At 43.3% G+C, this 23419-nt stretch overlaps 1 protein-coding gene across 1 annotated transcript in view; it reads right to left on the reverse strand.

Annotated features, from left to right (window-relative positions):
* Positions 1–9850: 9850 nt before the first annotated feature.
* The window catches only part of UPF1 (UPF1 RNA helicase and ATPase), a 22731-nt gene continuing 9162 nt past the window's right edge, over positions 9851–23419 (reverse strand). The window contains exons 3-18 of the mRNA XM_042441908.1: positions 22981–23070; positions 21105–21272; positions 20765–20945; positions 19721–19882; positions 18568–18652; positions 18304–18402; positions 17351–17459; positions 17066–17225; positions 16828–16946; positions 16020–16184; positions 15571–15685; positions 15132–15275; positions 12768–12981; positions 11603–11720; positions 10661–10815; positions 9851–9927 (exon numbers count right to left, since the gene is read on the reverse strand). Coding sequence (XP_042297842.1) covers positions 9851–9927; positions 10661–10815; positions 11603–11720; positions 12768–12981; positions 15132–15275; positions 15571–15685; positions 16020–16184; positions 16828–16946; positions 17066–17225; positions 17351–17459; positions 18304–18402; positions 18568–18652; positions 19721–19882; positions 20765–20945; positions 21105–21272; positions 22981–23070 — 2161 coding nt within the window. The remainder of the gene's footprint in view (positions 9928–10660; positions 10816–11602; positions 11721–12767; positions 12982–15131; positions 15276–15570; positions 15686–16019; positions 16185–16827; positions 16947–17065; positions 17226–17350; positions 17460–18303; positions 18403–18567; positions 18653–19720; positions 19883–20764; positions 20946–21104; positions 21273–22980; positions 23071–23419) is intronic.

The following is a 23419-nucleotide window of genomic DNA, read 5'->3' on the forward strand; positions in this document are numbered from 1 at the left end:
GCATTTGGGTGCTGTTTTGTTTTTAAAGATAGAAAAATTGTATAACCCCTACAGAGGAAGGGGGGAAAGTAACCCAGCACAAAGCAGAGGCAAGCATTGCTAACTAGTGGAATGAGGGGAGGAGGGGAGAGAAATCGGGGACGTGGTGGAAAGAAGGGGCTACGTTACTCAGTGGATTGCACTGCACAAAAAGAGGCTAGCGCCTTAAAAGCCTAACTCAAATGTCTACACAGCCACACAGCCTACCTGGGGGTCGAGTGGGAGAGCACAGTTAAGGAGTAGCCCTCCAGCAATCTGGATCAAGAAACAATCCCTCTGCCATGGCAGGAGGAAGGTGGCCTGTGCCCCCCTTTTCTGTACACATGGTAGAAGTCTAAAGTCTGGAGATCTTTTGTCACTAAGTGAGAACTGCAATCGGTTCTCATCGCATGTGCTGTAGCCTTCCCGCATCTGTAGCCAGAAGCACGGCTCGGGTGGGTTCCCAAGAGGGACCAAAAGTCCACCTTGCAAAACTGCGGCGGAGTGTCTGCTTGGTTTTGAAAGGTGGCAGCAGGGCAAGTTTCCAAATTCATCTTTAAAAAAGAAAACGGGGTTTTCTCTGAAGTACATTCATATAAATCACCTTGAGTTCCTCAACAGGGTGCACACACAAAAAAGGTTAAACAGATACTTAGAGCCCTTTGATCAAGGAAAAAAACAAACAAACTTAATTCTTATGCGTTTTAAAAACCATGACTAGGAGGCTGGTCAAACTGTCTCAGAGAGGTAAAAGGGCGTTAGAACATTTCTGTTATTGGATCACTGGGTCGGGGAACAAACTGGCAGCAGGGTTAAGAGGCATTGCTGGTTTGTTGCTGAAAAGTTTTTGATGCAGATTTTTAAAAAACCTTCTGTTGCAGATAGAAACATTTTTGGTCATGAGCACAACTGCGGCGGGTTTTTCAAAAGGTGCTCTTTTCCAGTCGTGTTCAAAGTGGTCACTTAAAGGAGGCTTGCTCCCCAATGTAGTCTCCAGTTTTGTTTAAACTTCTAACTACTCAGTTCTTTCCTCAGCTCCTGGATGTACAGCACCCCTCCTATAAAAACACCCCCATCCCAATATACTCACAGGAATAATACCCACAGATCAATGGCCACCTTCGAGTAACTGCCTCCTCTCCCTGCTCCCCCTCAAATATTACTTTTGTATGGAGTCTTTACTTCAAAACCAATATAATCCCTCGTTTCCACTACTTTTGCTCAGCGCTAGTGGGGACTATTTCGTAAAAAATGCTGCCCCACCTCAGAGTCCTCTTTTTGTTGCCCTGGGGCCAAAGGACACAGATGCTTAAACTCCTTTTTGTGAAGCGTATGGTATGTCTTACAGAAAAGAACAATGGAGGGGGGACCCCTATGTTGTTGCACAGAGCAGAGCTCAGAAAGAAGCCAATTCAAGCACGACAACATCTTTTCGAACCCTCTGCCTCGCCGGCCAGAAAATGCCAACTCCCTTTGCTAGCTGCTACCTTCTCTCAGGGAAAGAGGCCAACACAGAAAAGATCTTTAAAAGACCGGTGTTCTAATTTTAAGCAGTAAACGTGTGTGTGTGTGTGTGTGTGTGTGTGTATGTACTAAGCTTTTCAGAACAAGGATTTCCCGCACGTACCCGGTCCACTACTAAGGTTTCAGAGACCAATGTCTAAAAAAATACTCTCTTCTTAAAAGGGGGGGGGGGGAGAGAGAGTGAGCAATCCATCTTGTTACAAGAAGCCCATTTGGAACATAGGTGATGACGTCACATGCGAGGTTCAAAGCTGGATCCTGGATAGCAAAACCACTAAATTTCAGAGTTGGGTACCAGTCAGCCAGCTGGCTTCCCGTGAGCTGTAAGGATTGCTTCCTCTTGGAGGATGTGCTTGCTCCTAAAATGCCAGAAGATGCAATTTTAAAAAAAGGAAAAGGGGGGGGGGGAGAACCAAGGGAAAAAAATAGGTACACAAACAACTCTGAGATGCAGGGGTCTTCCTCTCCCTGCCCTGCCCTGAAAAGCAAAGCCCTGCTTGCAGCAACGAGAAACGGAATGAAGTGAAATTTGCTTCTAAGGCCCTTCTCTCTCTCTCTTTTCTCTCTCATATCCTCAGTGTGTTTGTTGACAGTGGGAGGGGAGGGGACAGGGAACTCTGCTGACCACTTGGTTCTTCTGGGGCGAGGTGGCTCCCCCCGCCAGTCGGTCCTCCAGTGCTCTCTTCCCATCTCCGGCCAGTCTCCTTGTCTCAGTGAGCTAGCAGTGGGCTCTTTTCTCTTCTCTTTCTCTCTCTCGCGCGCTCTCTTCTCTCGCTCTCTCTCCTCTCTGTTGTTTTCTTTCTCCTTCTCTACCTTTCTCTCCTGTTGCTCTCACAGAGTTGCTTCAGTTTTAGCAGTGGAAAACAGGTATCCATTTTATTTTATTTTATTACCCAGAATAAAATGCTGTTTGAACTAGCTCCACGCAAGCTTAGCTCTTCTACTTCAACCTCGAAAGGAAAGGAGAGGAAAAGGCAGTTATTAAATGTTCACAAGACTGGTCTATTCTTGAGCTCAGGATCACCGAGAATTGGAAAGACCCCAAGGGCCATCCAGTTCAACTCCCATTCTGCCATGCAGGAGCTCACAATCAAAGCACCCCGACAGATGGCCTTACAGCCTCTGTTTAAAGACCTCTAAAGAGAAGGATTTCTCAATGCTCTCAAATGGATCAATGGGCATAAAGAGGAGACAGTGTCTCAGTTACTCCAATGAAAAGATGAGCATTCATCACCATGCTTTGAAATATGCTGCTTGCAAGCAGAGCACTCTTTTTCTCAATGCCATGCAATTGCCTCTAAAAGAACCCACCAGGGTGTCCTTTCTCTTGTTTGAACCAGCTTTAGTACTTCAGCTGCCCAGGGAGGGCATTTTAGCTCGAGAGCAACAGGCACAAGGTGGGACTAAGAAGAATGATTAGTATAGATGTATTAGAGTATTATTAGATTATTCCGCATCTACTTGGAATCCAAGCAGATTACAATAAGACAAAGACGGGATCAGTTAAAACTTCTTACAACTCCTATCCCCCCCCCCCCGTATAAAAACATAGTAATACTAAAAAGAGATTTAACCAGACAGATATTAAAACAGTAGTCTATAAAATCACAGTTAAATCAATGAAATTTGTAAAAAAAAGAAATGTATAGCGGGGACCAAATAGGATGGAGAAGGATGGAGAAAGGGAGAGAAGTGGAAGGGGGGGGGGGGGGGGCAGGAAAATAGAGGTGGGACCTGAGTCTGGAAAGGCCTGCCAGAAGAATCCGTCTCTCAATAGTAGTGGATTGCGTGTGAATTTTTGCTCAGATCAGACTGGTAACCACTGCCAATCCATTTCAGAGGGGTGCTCCCCTTCCATTCAGATCTTCTAAAAGTGGGTGTTAGAAGGTTACTTTACATCTGGGATGCCTGTGGGCTACATGAAATCTCCGAAAGATACTGCTGGGGTCCATGTTTTCTTCACACTTGTCAATTGACTGTTTTCTCATCTCCCCACAAAGAGGTGGACCTTCCTGTCCTGGAAACTCCAGGGAGAGGCCATTCACCCTTTAACTACATTGCAGACACTCCCTATACATTTAATAATCAAATGTTATGTGTATATGAGGCTTCACATTATCCGCTAGTTTACAGTGAATGTCACAGGGTTTTCTTAGGCAAGGAACTCAACAAGTAGTTTTGCCAGTTCCCCCTTGAAATAAACTTAGCACTCTTTGGTGTCTCCCATACTAGTATCTAACCAGGGCTGACCCTGCTTAGGTTCCAGATCAGGTGGGATCTGGTGCTTTAGGGCATTTTGGTCCTCATCAAATAATACCTGTTTGAAAAGGTTCCGGTTTTTCTGCATTTTGGGGAGTATCTGTGTGACCCCTAGCATGTCCAGAGGCAGGAATTTGCTCCCAAACTCATTAACATTGTCCACCCTCTCCTTAAATGAAGACTGGAAGAGATTGGTGTTTTAGCCCATCTTTATAAAGCATCAAGGGTATCATTCCTACAAACTCTAGACTGACCTTACAATCTAGTCTATTCTACAGGGCTTGCAGAAATCTGGGAAGTTACCTTTTTGGACATACCTCCTGGCATGATAGCTCCTTTTGATATCAGAACGGTAGTCCCCAAAATTGAACTTTTCCAAGTTAGGCTATAGTCACACTTTATGCAAGAGTGGAACCGACATGTGGGGGGAGGGAATATCCCACAGCATGTTTTTGTCACACCAGCAAGGTCTGAGGTTGGGAAGAAGCTTCAAATCCCAATCATCACTACAATAATCCTAACTACCATCCATCCCATCAGATTTCAATTCAAGACTTCTGGATTAGACACAAAATTCTAGTTATCCCGCACAGCTTATCAAGCCAGTCACCCCAAACAGAGCAACAAGCCGAAGAAAAAAAAATTCGCAGGCATAAGCTGAATAAAGAAAGTAAGTGCCAGTGTTCATTTTCAGATGGGGGACTATGTCAGCATACTCCGTAGACCCACTTAATCAGTCAAGAAAGATAGAGATCCAGTGATGTGCCAAGGCAACATACTCCCTCCCCATCCCAACTCTGTCCTTCCAGTCTACCTTAATTTTATACTGTGACAGTCCCGTCACTCCATGTTGATACGCCCGCTCCCCCTGGTAAGTCGAATCCTGAGACAGGGCCAACATCGATCTGAGATTAACTCATCACCAAGTAACTATCCTGGAGAGAGAAAGGGAAAGAAATGTTTTAATGGTGAATGGTGGGGAGGAATATTCCCCCCCCCCCCAGTATGACATATATAGCAAGAAAAAACATATGCTTATACCCACATAGAATTTATTTTGAATAACCTACTTTTGTGTCATTCCAAGAAGTTCCGAAAATTAAAGCCAAAAATTCTAGCAGGAATTCACCAACAACAAGGGACTTGTGTCTTAATGAAAAGATTTGACCAGTTTTACAATGTCCGTATTCACCTATGGTTCTATGATATTATTTTTGATGGCATCCATTGCACAACGTAGAGTGATGGAACAGTCATGGCCCATTGGGCCACAAAGTGCATTGCCCACTCTGCAGTCACCACCTGGATACAGCTACAAAGTGTTAAGAGCCCAACGGAGCTCCCAATGTGCATCAGAAATATCTTGCCAGTGCCCGATTATGTTTTTCATTATCACTAACAGAGGTTTGTTACCTCTACAGCTTGCAAGGTATCTGTAAAATTTACGCAACAACACCATGCTGTAGAACTCTGGCTACTGTTTACTACACAAGAAAAAATCACGTGAAAAAGGACAGCAATAAACTTGAGAAGGACTCATCACAAGAAACCGCAGATTTCCTTAAAACAAAACAACTAAGGCCTTAAAACCAAAAACTCTTAATACTAAAAACAAACTGGGATATTATTATATTCTATAGCCTATGGATCTGCATCCAGAGAGTACTCTACCATTCTGGCTTCATTTCTCATTCCATCTGTGGTTTGATACCATAGTTCATGGCTATTAAGGCTTTAAAAGGACAGCACCAGCATTTTCAATTCAGTTGGGAAAGAAACGGCTGGTTATCATGCATGCCACCCTTCCAGAAGTGCCAGGAACAGCTAGACTTATAGCACAATTGTTCTAGGAACATCCCCTGCATCAGTGACTTAAGAAAATTTTCATTACCTTGACAGCTCTGGCTGGGACAAAACCCGGCTGGCTCATCGAGATGGCTGGCTCATGGAGATGTAGCCCTGAGTCAACGGTCCCTGAGGGAAAGGTTGGGACAACCACATCTTGACTGGCTTGGCTGTTGGAAGGTTGACTGGCTAGCTCCTGGGAATCCCAAACGGTTTTTCTTGCGGCGCCACCACGGCTGGCCTTGCCTTTCAGGTTCCCAGTCCTCGAAAAGAAATCAAATCTCTCAGCATAACCACACACACACAACATATATATATACCCAAAAGTCATTCAGCAAGAGCACATATTGCCAGCTGGAAGGAAGAAGCTGTCTGGAACCCGTTGAAAACTTAGGTTCAATCTCAGTTCCATGAAACTATCAACATGTTTTCCACTGCTGGGACATAAGAGCAGCCTACTACTGAATCAGACCCAAACTCAACCCATCCCGAAATTAGCTCTCCAACCATGGCTAGCCAGGTGACTGCAGGAATTCAAATTCAAATGATGGATTGTACTCCATAGGCAGGTTTAGATTGTACGCCACAGGCAGGTTACTCTTATATATATATTGTTTTTATGTTACAGCGCTGTGCAAATCTACAGGCGCTATATAAATATAATAATAATTAATAATAATAATAATAATAATAATGATGTTAAGAACACCACTTCTAGATGCTCCAGAATCAGGCTGGGGAACCTTTGGCCTGCCAGTGTGTTGGACCACAATTCCACAGAAATCTCCGCCATTATGGTAAATAAAGGGGATCATGGGGGTTGTAGGCCAAATGTTTCCCAGCTCTGCTGATGTTCAGATCCTACAGGAGAAGAGTCAGAAGAAGAAACTTTTTTTTCAAAAGCAGGAGAAAATTCTTGGAGAAACGACTTGGAAAATCTTGTCGAAAAAGCGAAGAAACCACCTTGTCCCTGAAGGATACTCTCCTTTCCTTTCCTTAGAAGGGAATCATGACTATTCCCGCCCGAAAAAGATGAAGGGTGCCAATTCAGGCTGTCCTCCTCTGCTGTCCCCTGGGACAAGTATACAAACAGATTAAACAGGAGAACTGACTAGGGTCAGCATCCAGCTAGTGAAACTACAAACCAAGTTTACCTTACAGCTCCATGTATCTTTTTTTTTTAATCATTGGGGGTTGGATTCTCTTCCACCCACCTGCAATTATAAAGCACCCCCACCCCACAACTTTTAGTTTTGCAAAGATACACTCCCCAGTCAATCTGTAGCCAGTCATAGACCCGTGCCATCATCTGCCATTCCAAACCCCAGGAGATCTCCGAGAAAGATGCAACCAGTCTATGTCTGGCTATGAATAACAATGAGACCTTCACACCCCCACCCACTAGCAGCTCTCCACCAGTCACAGAATGGCTGGTCAGGAGGGGCTTACTGCTAGAAACCTTGGTCCTGGTGGTGGGGAGTGGAAAAGGGAAGCCCCGTTCTGCCTATGAACTTTTTATGCTGATCCTTAATTACCATCTGACCACAGTGTATGAGTTCAGTGTCAATCAATATTATGCTCTAGTACTCTCATGGCTGGAATTCCTGGGAGCGCTGAAAACATCTAACCTTTTAAGGATAAAAGTAAGCTACCCCAAAAAAAAAACTAATAAAAAAAAAATGGAAGTCCAGTAAAAACACAATGGCTGTGACACAGCAAGGACTAGAAATCAGTGAATTCTTGCCCGCAAAGCTAACAGCCTACAAAAACTGCCCTAGTTTTGGCTATGAAGCAGTATGAAATCACAAGGCAGGCTCTTCCACTGAAGAGAGAAAGATAGTGTGCTCTCTATCCACAACTTGTGTGGGACTGCTCAAGCTGCTGGCCCAGAAGCAAAGGTAGAACGGTACTTGCCAAGTTTTAGGACAATTCCAGCATCAAATAAATTACACTACGACAAGAGCTACCATTATGTCGCTAGAAATTCTTTTTTATATCCTGCCTCCTGAGCATTTCAGAGAAGATTTTGCCAGTACAGAGCAATTTCAGATAGTATCTTACCGCAGCTGGCCCTTGGCCTGCCAAAATATCCTGGTGGTGCATAGGTGGGCATGGAGCCACCAAGTTGAATGGGATGGGATATTCATGGCGGTAACATGGCTAGGCCCAGCGCTGATCATCCCAATCTGATAGTGCGTTTGGAAGTACTGTTGGAAGGAGGCCTGAGAAAAGGGCATGGGGGAGAAAGAATTCGAAGGATCTATACTCTTCAAGGCAAACAAGAGTACACAATGAGACTACAAGTAACAGACATTATTATTCTCTGTTCCTGCAAAAATATAAGGGTATAGAACAAGAAAATCTATTGTACAAATCTCCACTGAATGCTTAGCAGTCATCTACAGCACACAGATGACCTACTGATCACGAAAGGCAAAAGCACAGAGAAGATGTCTGCTTCCCCGATAAAATATGAGAGCAAGAACCGGCTGGTATGGCAACGTCTTAGTTTGGATCTGAGTGTCCGTGACCCACTTGTTTTGACTGGGAAATCTCCATCTTGAGATTCTCACCTTGGCTGCCTGCGGTCATATACAGATCCAGGGTGCTATGCTTCGCGTGGCATCATACATGGCAGTTGTCATGAATCGGGGCTCCCTAAGGAAAGGACGATGATTTTTTAAAAACAATGCTCACATGTACACAGGAGAAAAAAAAGTAGTATTAAATTCCACACACTTCAAACAGCTACTTGTTGCTCAAACAGGACAGCTGTACTCAGAAAACAAAGGGAGTAGAGGTGAATTGCTTCTTTTCAGAAGGTTTTCAACAGAAAGACAGAACCCTTCTCAGAAGTGTTTCAGAACCTTTTTTGGATTGGAGAGCATGCAATATATGTAAATGCTATCTAATTTGGGCATAATACATTAGATTTCAGAAGGAAATTTGCAGTCCCTCTCCCGATTCTACTCCCTGTGCCAAGCCCACCTGCTTGGCTAGAAAAAAAAAATGTGCAAGAGACCCTTCCAAAAGCTGCTCTCCTAAGTAAGATAATCACAAAGATGGACCACAGTTAAGAAACTTATGATATTACTCACTGCAGATGGTTATTCAAAGACACCCCCACCCTGGCACTCAACTATTCTATGTTCCAGCACTGAAGCTAGACAAGCAAAAGCTCTCCCAACCTATGATCCTCTCGGACTACAGTCTGACCTGGGCCTTACCGGGTTGATTGGTATTGACCAGCTTCCGAGGTGCTGCTGAACTGCATGAGGCTCTCGCGGAGGTTGTTTAGCGGTCCTTCCACAAGCACCTTCTGTTCCTTGTAGTAGTTCAGCAGATGATTCAAAGGGGTTGCTTGGGAGTGCCTTTGGTTTCCAACAATAATGACGCCATATCTAGAGAGACCAAGTCAAAGTCGATTGTATCACAGTTAGGTTTGGAAGCATATCTGGCATGGCTGTGGCCTGTGCCACTGGTGCCTGGAAACTGGGCTCGCTCTCAACATGTAGCCTGCCTGAGACTGTGTTCTTATCAATTTCCCTTCTCCATTCCCCTTCTGTGAAAGTGAGGCCATGATGCCTGAGGGCAAAACTTCCAGAAAAGCAGTGAATGACTTTGCAGTGCCTGACAAAGACCACAAATTCAAGTGGGTCATTTATGTGGTTTTTCATCCACTTAGTATCTCATGCCTTGTTTAGGTTTTGTTCCTGTCTCATGAGATTTTTTAAAGAAAACTTGTAAATACTTTCAATTTGTTGTCTTTGACTCTATAACCTGCTTTCAGAGAATACAGTGGTGAGCCCATGCAAGTAAAAAACAAGCAAGCAGCAAACGTACAGCCTCATGAGTACTGAGTTGCAGCCAAGATTCAATTCAGTATACTTTCCAGCAAATCTATATGCGGACAATCCCCAAGGCTGAGAGTTATTTTGGCTGAGCTTTTTGGAACTTATTTTTGGTGCAAGCTTTACAACCTCGCTGTCCCTGAAGAACACTGTTTGGATTTTTAACAACCAGCTCAAGACTTAAAATGTCAAGTCCAGTTTCTGAAGACTACCAAACATCCAGATGAGTAGATGCAAAGGGGAGAGGGCAAACAGCGCTGGCTTGCACAGGAAGGGATCTCGCATACCTCGCTCTGGTGAGAGCTACATTGAGACGTCTTCTGGGATCATTCAGAAAGCCAATTCCTTGGTGTTCATTGGCCCTGACGCAGGACAGATGATGAATCCTTCTCTCGGCCTTGGAATGCATCTACGCTGGCAATTCCACTTCCTGAAAAGGAGGAGAAACGAAAAAGAAACAGATTTACTTTTCTCCTAGCTCACAGATGTGAACCATTCCACAGGTTACTATTTTCTGTCTCACTGTGACCCACATGCCTCCACCTGCCTTACATATTTAAATTTTACTGTTAACAGAAAATTAACAGTTTCTGGATGCCCGTTTCTCTGTTTTGAATTCAACACCAGTCGCCGAAAGTGGTGGGGAAAACTTTGGACTGCAGGGACAAACTAGTCCACCTTGCACAATCTATACTTACTAATTAATACTTAATAATAATTAGTTTTATTTCATCTAACCGCTATTCCAAAGCTCCTTTTTTTTTTAGCGGTGTGACCAGCAAGTAAGCTAATTAGCAAGTAAGCTAATTGCCCCCAACAATCTGGGTACTCATTTTAGCGACTCGGAAGGATGCAAGCCTTGAGTCGGCGTTGAGGCCCTTTTGCTGGTCTTGAACTCGCAACCTTGTGGTTTTGACGTGAAGGCTGCCAGTACAGGCATTCTAACCACTGCGGCCACCAGGGCTCCTGGCTGGTGCAGCTGGAAGGTACACACTTCCTTTGTATTACACTGATCCCACACTTTGCCAATCAACAGCAGCCAGGTTTCTATGTCTCCCCACTAGGAAGAGTCTAGATCCAACTGTGGGCTGTGCTTTGATGAAGGGTTAGAACTTGCATGCTTTCTGTAGGGAACCCAGGCAAATCACACAGGGAACATGTACTGGTAAAGCTTGGTGTGTAGGAGCCACTGAACGCATGTACTGCACCAGGTAGGAACGTGCCCCTCATACGGAGTGATGTGATCCCAATCTGATCTGGTTTTGCGCACACTTTTAGCAGCTTGGTGGTTATCTTCTCTACATTTGCAGCTTCCGTTCTGTTTGGTAAAAGAGCGTGTGGTAGATGGAAGGAATCAGTTTCTCTTTTGCTTGTTTAAGCAGCAATGGTGGTAATACTTTAACTTCTTGAATTCCAGCTCAACACAATAAACTTCTTGTGCTCTGCTTCTGGCACTCTGAAGAGATTATTGTTCCTGCCTACAAAGAAAGGGGTGCCAACCCACAGGTAGGATGTTGCACTCCTCTCCAGAGGGAAAGGATGTACACTTACCCACTTCTAGAATACTAGTCACTAATGCCACGACAGGCTATGTTACTCTAGCGGGGCTTTCTAGGAATCACTGGAACTGGCAGCTTGGTTATGTTTGATGTTTGTAGGCTACCATCCTGACCCAAGATAATCTGAACTGGGAACACAGCCAGAAACCGTCTTCACCAGGCTGCTCCGTGTCTGAGTGATGACAGGGCATGGATGGACAGGGGAATTTAGCAGTGTCCCCACAACTCACACTTGATGTTACACATCATGTTCTCCCTCCCACTGCCAATCCACTCACATGCAAAATTTAACTGCATCCACTAACATTTTCAGAACTTTAGATCAACAACACTAAGAAGTCCAGCTTCCTTTCACTCTTTAAAATATCATGAAGTAACAGTTGAGCAGGAATGGTTCTTTTTTGCATAAAATGAATACACCCCCTCATTTTACTTAGCTTGTTAAGTAAGGCAAGGATGGAGATATGCGAAGCACTCAGCAAAGATGTCAAATCCCTTTTCTGGGGGTTTAGCTGGAGCCCTCTGTCTTTCTTTCATAGCATTTACCTGTTCAGGTATGAAGTCCCAGAACTTGCAATTTCCTCTTGCCCTTGGGTCACATAGAAGAACATAGGCTTGTCTGGTTGAGGCCACTGGAAGTCAAATCCCTTCTTCACACGGTCCGCTGCAGGGGAACACAAAACCAGGATAAGCTTCCTCTGTGGCTGCCTTGGCATTTACTAGCAATGAGCTATCTGTCAATTATTTCAAGTTCAGAAGAATTACCCTGAACAGAACTTCCCAAAGTGGTACAGCACATCCCAAGATGGTGAGTTAAAGTATCATCCTCATAAGAGTGTGTTGGTGTAGCAGACTTTTAGGATGATTTCCTCCTTGAGGCAATTGGAGGAGCCTCCTGAGCAGAGGCAGGATCTATTCAGCTGATATGGGGGGAGTGCAGATGCAAAGGCCTAGCTGTCTTGGCCGAAGGATGTACCAGAAGATATGAATGGTTAACAGTCAACCATTTTTCTAAAAATTTGATGTAACCAATCAGACAATGGGAAAAGGCACTGAATGAAAAGGATTAAGAACCAGTGCAAATAAAGACATAAAACAGAGTTAGAGATCTGAATATGGCCAGCAGAGGGTTGATGCTCAAAACAGCCATATCTAGAGCCACACGGGCATTATTTATTATGGCACTTAGGAGGAACCTTAGTTTTGGCGCCCAAACTGACCTATTTCAAAACCACCTCACACAAATGGTGGATGTGCCATGTTCATACCCCCACTTGCATCTAATGCCTCCTTGGGGGCAGAAAACTCTCTTGTGGCAGCTGGCACAACCTCAGCCCCCTCGGAGTGGGAGGAGGGGCTGAGATTAGGTTCATTCAAGGGAGGACCAGGCACATTTGTGCTTTCTAGCTTTGTGAGAAATAGCCTCAGCGCTTGGGAAGCAGAGGAGATAATCTGCAGATCACTAACATTTGCTTCAGCACTTGTACAGGCAGCTCTGGAGGACAGACCCAGCAGTGGGGACGACTAAGGAGCAAATTTCTTAGGCTCCCCAGGGAAGACAAATAAGAGGGCTCACTTGTCTGAGGGGAAAGGATGGTATTGGAGAGAGGTTTACAGCTAAAGGAAGTCTGAAGCTTCTAGACTCCTGGTGTTTCTGCAGAGAGGTAGTTTGCCTACCAGCCTCTCCCCTTTCCTCTCCCCTCTTTTATACCTGCAGTGACACCATTCTGAAGAGATCCCTCATAGAAGATGTTGGAAGGAAAAGCACTCAGGGCTGGGTGCATGCGGTACTGCACTTGCAAACGGATGGGTCTGATGCCCAGCACTACAAGCCGCTCAAAGAGAGACTGAGACAGGCCTGCTTTTGCTGCCTTCTTGCACATCACAACAGGGCCAAGCTGGCAATGGTCTCCCACAAGGATCAGCTAGGAAGATAAAGAGTCAGAAATCAATACAGGATGACCTGTTTCACACACACACACGCAGACACATGTATGTAGCCAAATCCAGGGTAAGTCCTCCACTCCACCATGGGAAGATCAAATTATACATGACAGCCAAGAAGAAAAGGCTGCCTGTGGGTTCAAAGTGAACTTCAGATTTCTAAAATGCACAAAATCCACGCAGATTCTCCCTTTTGAAGAATCACTGTATTCTGCATCAGGCAAAAATGTTAAAAATCACACAGAGGAAAAAAGACACAAGCCTGAATTTTGTCAGGATGTCGCTGTTCAGGTGGTAATGGAGGGACATTCATGAAGGCAGGCCCCTTTTCCTTCTGGCCATGTGGGTACTCCAGGAAATAAAAATTTTAAACTCCAATAGCAAGATAAAAAGAGATGCTCTTCTTGAGATCCATGTTGTCTCTGTCAAAGCTGACAAAAGATGCTCAAGAGGAGCATCTCTTCTTAGGCTGATTGTACATCAATATGGGATTAACATAGAAGCCCTCCCAAATTATTCTTCCAAAAGAATCGAATAACTGGTTAAAAATAAATTTAACTTACCTCTAAATGGGGAGATCTAGACATGCTTTCACAAATAGCCTGTTCTTTATGGTACCCACTGTATAAAATATTCTTTGGAATGGAACAATATTTTTCTCACTTCACTTTAGCCCTTCTCAGAAAAGCATTTACACCTTTACATTTGCAGTGTGTGTCATCTGCTTATTTGCAGAGGAGATCTAATAATGTTCTTGTGACTCAAAGACTCTGTATCTGTGAGACAGGTGAAGTGGAGGGCATCTATCAATATCTGATACAATGCTCCCCATACACGTCCCCTAGAGAAAAGTTCTTTAATCATATTCTCCTTCTCATCTCTAAACATTCGCCTCTTGAGCAGATCTGCATCTTATTAGCTGATAATAATGTTTACATCACTGTTATGGTTGCAAATGTCCTGGCTGTAGTATGCTATGATCTAAGTACAGTGGTGCCTCGGGTTACGAAATTAATTCGTTCCGCCGCCGCTTTCGTAACCCGAAAAGCATTCGCAAGCCGAAATGCCATAGGCGCTAATGGGGAAAAGCCGCGATTTCGTGCGAAAAAGCGCCGAAAAGCACCAAAAAATTTTTCGTAACCCGAAATAACCTTCGTAACCCGGAACAATTATTTTCAATGGATTTTTTTCATAACCCGGAAATTTCGTAACGTGGGTATTTCGTATCCCGGGGTACCACTGTACTAAAATCAATCGTATTTTGGAATGTTGTAGATAGCTGGTATTTTAACCTACAATCGGCCCTTCTTATCCTCGGATTTTTTATCCACGGATTCAAGCATCCACGGCTTGAAAATATATTTTTTAAAAAGTATAAATTCCAAATAGCAAACATTGATTTTCCATAAGGAACACCATTTTGCTCTACCATTATTTTTAATGGGACTTGAGCATCCACAGAATTTGTTATCCACGGGGGATGCTGTAACCAAACTCCAGAGGATAACAAGATCCCACTGTAGTTTATTAATTATAATTACTATAAATGTGATTTTTTTTAATATGGCTATTCTATTTTATATGTTCACTTTGTATTTTATTCATTTTAAATTATTTTAATGTTTTTGAACTCTGATGGCTTGTGGCTTTTAGCAATACAGAATTTACCAACATTTTTGCCTGATGAAGAAGCCAGTGGAGTTTCGAAAGCTTGCAACATGTATTTTGTGCATTTTGATTGGTCCAATAAAGGCATCATTGTTTACTGTGCTTTTGCTTCTTCCTCCCCCCCCCTTTTTTTTTTTTTTTAACTGAATCCTTTCCCCTTCCTATCCCTTACTAAGACCATTACGTTCCTTAGAAATAGCCCTTCAAGGACACTTGGTCAGAGAGTAAAATGCAAGAGAATTTTAATTTAGGCAAAATTTTGTTACTTAATCTCACTTCCTCTGAACCCAAGTGCAAATTTCTTTTCCCGAAGCACAGAGGCAAACATTTCAGAACATTCAGAGGTTTCAAAATCTCTCATGTACTCAAACTGCCTGGCACATAAAAGATGGCTGCAAACACTAGGAACTGCAGAACAGTTTATTTTTTCTATACCACTGCTTTGTAAACAGCTATGTCCTACCTGCTTTGCTCCAAGGACAACTGGAACCATGCATTCCGGCTCAGTGGCCTGGGTGCTTTCATCGATCAAAATGGAGCGGAACTGCATCTTCGCAAGCCTTGGATCCCCAGCTCCCACACATGTGCAGCAAATGACATCTGCATTCTGAGCAGGGACAAAAAAGCAGAATATCAGGAGCAGGTCCAGTGTGGAATCTCCATTACCCCTCCCACCTCACAAAATACCCAGAAGGCTATGGCTTATTACACTACTTTATCATGCATCTCACAACCACCAGGATTGGTGATAAGAGAATATCCTCAAATAGAGTAGGACCAGAAGTGGCTTAACCTCCTCTATAAAACTGATACTGACATAGGTAACTTGTTTGCTCTAACTAGCTGCCAGCACAGGCCCTATGCAAGAGAAGACCAGTATCAGAGCAAAAAGGTACTTTTACCATTAGCAATTCCCGCTCGGCTGTCCGTTTCAGTGCCCGGTAGCGCTTCTCATCCGCAGATGACAGTTCCCCAGTCTCATCCTTCAGCTGCTGTAGCTTCTGGAGTTCAGGCATACTGAAAACCAAACACACACACAAACCTCACTAGTAATTGTATAATACTTCAATTATCTAAGACCTTCCAAGAATTATCTTTAAAGAAGTCACATCCTAGCACTAGTCATTGAAGTCATCAGTTAAACTACAGCAACAAATAAAATGTACCCCACATAGTAGTTGGCTGAGATTATAGTCCAGGCAGCAATGATTAAAAAAAAAATCAGATAAAAATAATGTCTAAAATGTCCCCTTTAAAGTTATCAGCAGAGGAAGACTTTGGCAGATATAGAGATCCCTATCTGGTACAGAGTGACAGGAAAAAAACACACAAATTCGAAGCCCCTTCTCACCTGTCCATGTTCCTGATCTGATTGTGCAGCGCCAGGAAAGAGACTGGAGAGTCAATGGCCTCGCGGCTTTTTGCACAAAGGCGGACCACTTTCAGTCCAGTTTGGTGTATCTTCTCTGTCAACTGATCCACAGCGATGTTACTTGGGGCACAGACTAGTACAGGCCTTGAAAAAAGACAGCAAAAAGATGTCAGGTGTTAATGAATCAAATCAGCCAATCTTCATAAGAGGATCTCCTCTAACCATGTTTCAAAGGTCTACTCACGATGGCACTTTATTAACAGAAGGGGAGCATAAGGGGGAAAATTACTAATTTAATACATTAAAAACAACTATTTCACTCTCACTCACACTCTTATCTAATCTACAAAAGCTACCAAATGCCACATCCTAAACCTGACTCTATTAACCATAATCCTTGCTAATTCACCCCAAACTCCCAACACCAGACCAATTGTCAACCTCCAACCTTATTCAAATCCCGTCAAACATTCCACCACCCCCTCCTGCTAGCTCCTTACCTGATACATTAAATACATTACCAATAGTAATAGAAAGTACATTTCTATACCACTTATCAGTGAATTATCACTCCTAAGCGGTTTACAATGTGTAATCCAATTACACCCAACAAACTGGGTACTCATTTTACCAGCCTATGAAAGGATGGAAGGCTGAGTGGACCTTGGAGCCCTGGGATCCAACTCACAACCTTGTGGCTGCAGTGCCGGCAACTGACCACTGCACCACCAGGACTGCTTAAACAGTATTTCACCAAAAAATCCATGACATTACAAGCTCTTCTTACCCATTTCCTTGTCTCGCCAGGTGATACACAATGGTGGCTGATGTTACAGTCTTACCAGTCCCAGGGGGGCCCTGGATAAGGCTCAAGGGACGCTGCAAGACTGTTTTCACAGCATACACCTGAAGAGGAGAGAAAGAAGAGAGTTCACACACAGAGACAAATCACAAGTGGTGGAAATTAGACCAGGATCACTCGCAGCTCCAACTCCTGACTTTGCCAAGGGTCGGGATTAAGTTACCTGAGAATGGTTGAGGTCAGGTAGCCCTTGTGCCGTGAAGCGCTTTGGCAATTGACATTTGATAATGACATCTTCCACCTCATGACCCAGAAGCTTGTGATAGATGTAGCCAGACACAGAGGTTTCATCCACTGCAAATGTTTTGAGGGCACTCTGCATTCTGAAAAGAATAGGCACCAGTATAAACCACAGCACCTGGGCTTGCCCTACCAGCTCCTGCCCACCACCCTCTTGCAGTGTATTTCACAAGCCACAGTTACCTTATAAATAAAATAGTTCTCCTACCTGTCGAAGGAAGTTGACTTCCACACAAAGTCCACTTGGAAGTTGTGGGTCACTTCCACAGGGGCCCCAACGCTACTCCGTAGCTCAATTGCAATTTCATCTCCATAATCTTCAAGATCGTGTTAAGTAGAAACCTCTCTGAAAAGCCACAAGATTCTTTCAAAAGCACCTTCCCTGTCCCACCCAGTATCTTCTTCTTGCAATGTTACTCTACAGAACAAATGATACCTGAAGGAACATGGCAATTACCACTGTTGAAACCACATCATCAGTCTGGCCTTGTGTGCAGCCAGAGTGGGAGACCAGCAGGGGAAAAAACATATAAGCTACTCTAACCTCCTTTGAGTAAAAGAACAGGGAGGTGTGTGGTAAAACACCCTTCTCCTTCTTTTGTGTGACATAACAGTAAGTGATGTTCTAAGATGGCACAAAAAAAAAAAAAAAAGGAAAATAAAAGGAAAAGGAAAGAAAAACTGGTACTTCCCCTAATTCTGCTTCAAATACCTGAAGTTGGTCTCACAAATCTATAAGTCATTAAACCCACCATATGACTGAAAGGTCCTAACTGGTAAGATTAAGAGGTGCTATGATAGCCCTGTTTAAATATTTGAAGGGATATCATGTTGATGATAGAGAAAGCTTCTTTTCTGCTGCTTCAGAGACTAGGATATGGAGCAATGGATTCAAACTACAGAAACAGAGATCCCACCTAAATATTAGGAGAAACTTCCTGACAGTAAGAGCTGTTCAACAGTGATACATACTCCCTCAGAGGGTGGCAGAGTTTCCTTCTTTGGAGGGTTTTAAACAGAAGCTGGATGGCCCTCTGTTGGGGGTGCTTTGACTGTGTGTTCCTACATGGCAGGGGGTTGGACTAGATGGCCATTTAGGTCTCTTCCAACTCTATGGTTCTATGATCCAAGTCCTCCCCTCTTATGAACTTAAAAAGATACTATCAGGAACTTTAATGACGTGGCCAATTCCTTTCCACAGCGGAGCCAAATCTCCTTTGTATCTCAGGCAGATCTCATCTCCCTGCATCAGGCGCATATCTGTGGGGAAACAGAGAAGCTTTTACCTATTTATGAAACTGGCATCGATTTTACTCTTTAAGAGTAGCAAGTGTGTACAGAGTCTTGCCAGCTAGTTAATAATAATAAAAAGATAACAGCTGAAGCAATCCTTCTGGTTTGTTAATGCAATTCTTGTAATCTGACCTGAATCAGTCTTTGGCAAGGTGAAGTAGGCAATCCTCTTTTTGTTCAAGCCCAAATCCCATCTCACAGTGATGTTGTCTTGGGTCTAAAAGATAAAAAAAAGAGTTACTTTTTACATATGGGGAAGGAGAACTAATATACATCTTAAACAGTGGCAAGAAGAGCAGTGAATGCTCTAATAGTCTTTCAGAGCTGAGTTCAGTTTAAATTCTCAACATCCTGAGGAGGCAGCAATAAGGAAAAAGGGTGAACTAAGAATCAACAGAATTGCTTTTTTTCCTGGAGCTGAGCTTCCTTCCAAATGCAGCTCTTGTTCTACTCACTGCCCACAAGGAGATAACTCAGCTTGGACATAAACCTCATCTCCATCTATTGGGGAACAGAGGCTGGGAGAAAAATAAAACCTGCTTCTCTCAAAAGCTATATTCCCTCCAGGGCAAGAGGGCAGTGAGTAGGGCAAATCAAATACATCTTCTTCTAACTCCCAGGAAGCCAAGGAACATAGTTCTTGTTAGAGGGCTTTTGAAAGGGAGTACAGTGCACCCTTGCTTTATGTGGGGGATCCATTCCGGATTCCCCCGCATAAAACAAATTCCATGTATGCTCGAGCTCCATTTAAATGAATGGGGCTCATGCACGTGGCAGTGTGGCACGGTGACGGCACACGCACGCCCCCATTACTCCCTATGGGATGCGCCACCCCTTCCTCCCCGTGTGGCTTTCAGCATATGCCGAAAGCCGCATTAAGCACGCCCGCATATGACGTGGGTGCGCTGTACATAACATTCTTATGCTTTACTCTCATTGGATGTTTCAACCCCATTTGGGAGGAAAATGTTAGAAATTATAAGCACCTATAAGCAAACAAAGACAAAAATTCAAGAATGGGCAATGAATTTACAAATAAGCTCAAGGGAGAAGTGTCAGTGCAACTTCTAGAAGGAAAACAGTGGAGCTTCTGTGATCCTTGAAGGAAGAAGAATACATTAGATGTTAACATCAACTCTGTCTCAAAAGCCTTCCGAAGCTATGACGTATTTACAATTTGTGATTTCTATTAACACTGATGACTTGTGGGGTCTTGAAAACAACTTCAATTACCACTAAGCCTAACATTCTGAAGAGGCAAACTCTTTCGCCTTCCACAGCTTACCTGAGACTCCTTCAACTTCTTGTCATAGTCTGCCTCAAGTTTGACCAGAGGCCCAAAGATGTTCTGGTACTGATAGGCATCCTCGTATCTGAGTAAGACATGCTGTGGCTCTTCATCAACACCTGGCTTCTCCAAGTCTTCAAGGGTGGCAGATGGATTCTCCTGTGGCAACAAAGAAGAGAGATTTGAAAAGATGTATGGCCTTCCCCAGGTTTCAGAGCAGGTCTTCCTCAATCAAGAAATAAGTTATTACAAATGTTCCAGGATACAGATATCACTCCCTCAAAAAACCCACAACCTTTATGGCAAGGAAAACTAAATAAAGATAAGTAGATGGAGAAGAAGAACTGATGATTCTAACTGCTTTACATGGCTCATCCATTGTCTATTTAGACCTATTGTGGCTAAGGCAGGATGCTTTGCACAGTAAACAACCGCATCTGACCACAACTGTGTAAATGCTGCTGGAACATTTTAGAATTCTTCTCCCAAATAATTCAAATTCTGCTCTGTGACAAATGCTGCAAGCTAAATATGTCACAGTCATCTGATTCAAAAAGAAAGGCAAGGAGCTTGACAAGGTTCTGAATTTTACAACTTAAAGTCTATTTCAACCACCTCTCCGGCTCCAGATCCTATCTTCCATGTCTATTTTCACAGCTTTGGGGAATAGAAACTTGATTTATGAAGCACAATAGGTTTCTCAAGAATACACCAGCATAGTGTAGTGGTTTGAGCACTGGGCTAGGACTCTGGAGGCCAGGGTTTGAATCTCAGGTTAGCCATGTAAATCCACTGGTTGACCCTGGGGAAATCACACTCTCTCAGCCTCAAAGGATAGCAATGGAAAAATCCCTCTGAAGAAAGCTGCCATGAAACCCCCATGGTAGGTTCGCCTTAGGGTCACCATAAATCAGAAATGATTTGAAGGCACACAACAACAACAAACCCAGTACCACTCACAATACAGATCTGCTTATGGCTTCCTGTATCTTCTAGACTCCTTTTCTCACTCTGCTATCTACTTCCAACACTAACACACACCTTCCACAGTTCTTCCAGCTTGTTGATTTGCTGGGCTGTGATCTGCCGTGCTCTCAGCTGCTCTTGCTCAGAAGGAATCTTGACCAGCCAGGAAAGGAAGCAGCGGTCTTGGATCAAAGGCTGCCACTGTGAGCTGTCCCAGTTGATATCCTTTAAGCTGCTCTGACTAGCACAAGGCTGTCTGCACAGCAAAGAGATTGGAGAAAAATCATTTTAGATAGACACATATAAGAAGAGATTAACATATAATGCTTTTTAAAAATGTTTACAAAATTTACTAAAGTTACAGAAAACCTCATCAAGGCTTTGCATCCACTTCCAAAAAAGGAGGTTCTCTTACCTGCACAGCAAGACAACGACAGAATCAGCCTTGGCTGGGATGAAGCCAAGCAGGAACACATTACGACAGCCACAGTTGTAACACTCCAAAACAGTCTCTCCCAGAGGGCCATCCTTGTGAAGAGTCACTTCCTTGCACTTGGCTCTCACAAGATGGTTCACGATGTGGCTGAGAAAACACAGAAAAAGTGCATGCTGGCTTGACCAACAGAACAGCTCTGCCCAGTTGATTCCCAAGGAAAAAAAGACCCAGCAATTTCTGATGTGGTCCTGACCTACAATCATGTTAAACCAACAACCTAGTGGTTAATCCAGACAAGGTATGGAAATTTACCAATCACAAACAGTTCATAACTAGTTTTGGATGAGTTGCAATTTCCCGAAAAAGAACCAATTTGGTTGGTCCTGAATTCAGTATCCTTACAGAACAATAGATGTTAGAGAGTTGATAGGAGTGCTTTTATCAATTTAGGCTGATACAATTTCTCTAGAGAGAACAAGTCTCTTCTAGTGACATCCAGGTTAAACTATTGCAATGTACTCTATGTGGGTCTGTTTATGAATACCGTTTGGAAATGTCAACAATGCAGAATGGATGCTGATAAAGTGGTTGGAGTATGTGATACATACCGCATAATGCCACTTGCCCCGGTCAACAATCCTGCTTTGTCCTTTAAAGCCCCAGATAATTATTGGCCAGTATCTAATCTTCTTTAAACTAACCGCTGAAAATGAGTTGTACAATTCTAGAGGTTTCTAAAATCAAGTTGATTAGATTCCATTCCAACCTGGGCTCTGGTCTAGTTTTGGGACAGAAACAGTTTTAGTATATGACTTAGACTTGGCTGGGCTGACCTTTCAATGGCATTTGATACCTTTGATAATGTTATCATTCTAGGCTGTCTGGCTGATATGGAACTCAAAGGTACTATTCTGTGGTTTTTGTTTTTTTCAAATTGGCTTTAAGACAGTCTTTAAATGTGCCTCTTTTAAAATAATGTTTTATCTATTTTATTGTACAGTACTTTGGAAGCACTGTGGAGCAAAAAAGCAATTAAATATTTTGATGCATCTAGGTTACATCTATATCAGCCTGATTTTAAGACCATCCCCAGATGTGTTACACATGTACCCAAAGGTACAGACAAAACAGCTGGCAGAGCCAGGGTTTTTTAAATGCCCTGCATTTATGGAGCTGTATTCCAGTGGCAGTTCCTAATGGCGCCATCACTGCAAAGCTTCAACCACAGGAATGAAAGGCATTTGTTGTTCAATGCTGCCCCTTTTCAGACCTATATATGATGTCTACTTTGATCTGATGCTAATTATCTGTTTTAATGATACTGTGCTGAGTCAGTGCTATTTAGTGTAATTGCTTGAAAGACAGTTCACATACAATCTCTTACGTTGTGTTTTTCGTGCATTATGGCAATTTGATTTATGAAGCACTGAGATCTCCAAAATACTGAGTCCTCGTAAGTCCTAGAGAGGGCCTGTAAGTAGCTTTGAAAGAATTAACTAATTAAATTAAAAGTTGCTCAGTATCAAGCCATAATGGAGGAAAAATATTCAAGCAAAACAGAAAGCATAAAGAGCTTGGGAAGAATCTCAGTTGCATGGCAGAACACACACAATTACACAAAGGTAAGATCTCCACATCCAAGCTGCCTTGAATCCCATTTTAGGAGAAAGGTTGGATATAAAACCAATAAATAAAATAAAATTCTAATACTTCCCCAAAGCAAGCAATCTACCATGAGGTTTTGCATAGCTAAAAAGATCCTACTGTGAGAGTTCTAGTCCAACACAGCTGGAGAACATCAGGCTGGGGAAAAGGCTGATGTTGATGCCTGGCAAATGTATTCTGTGATGCTCACCTGCCAGATGTATTCCCACGCCCATTGCAGAACCACTTTTTGCTGGTGTTACAGTAGACCACACAAGCTGGATCATGGATGCCACAGTAGCTAAGGAGGAGAACACAAAGAGAAGTATGTTAAGTCAATTTTGCTTCAAGGCATAGGTAAGTAAGGGGACTTTCTCCTGGTCCTTTCCAACATAAGTTGAGCCAGTAAAAGTCTGCCACAGAAAACTGCTATGCCACTGCTTTAGATTCTTCTCTTCTTCACCAAAAACTGGCATGTGTAAAAAAGTCCCAGTTCTGCTTTACGTCACCCTAATGCAAGTGAATGCTACTTGAGGGCCTCCACACTGAGCACTACAGCATCTTAATGGTCTTCAGCAAAGCAGTGCTTTGGCAGAAGCCACCACATACCCAACTGTACTGCCTGTTGGAAATCCCAAACAAGGCCAAGG

Source organism: Sceloporus undulatus, chromosome 10 (assembly GCF_019175285.1).
Source record: "Sceloporus undulatus isolate JIND9_A2432 ecotype Alabama chromosome 10, SceUnd_v1.1, whole genome shotgun sequence".
NCBI classification, from domain to species: Eukaryota; Metazoa; Chordata; class Lepidosauria; order Squamata; family Phrynosomatidae; genus Sceloporus; species Sceloporus undulatus.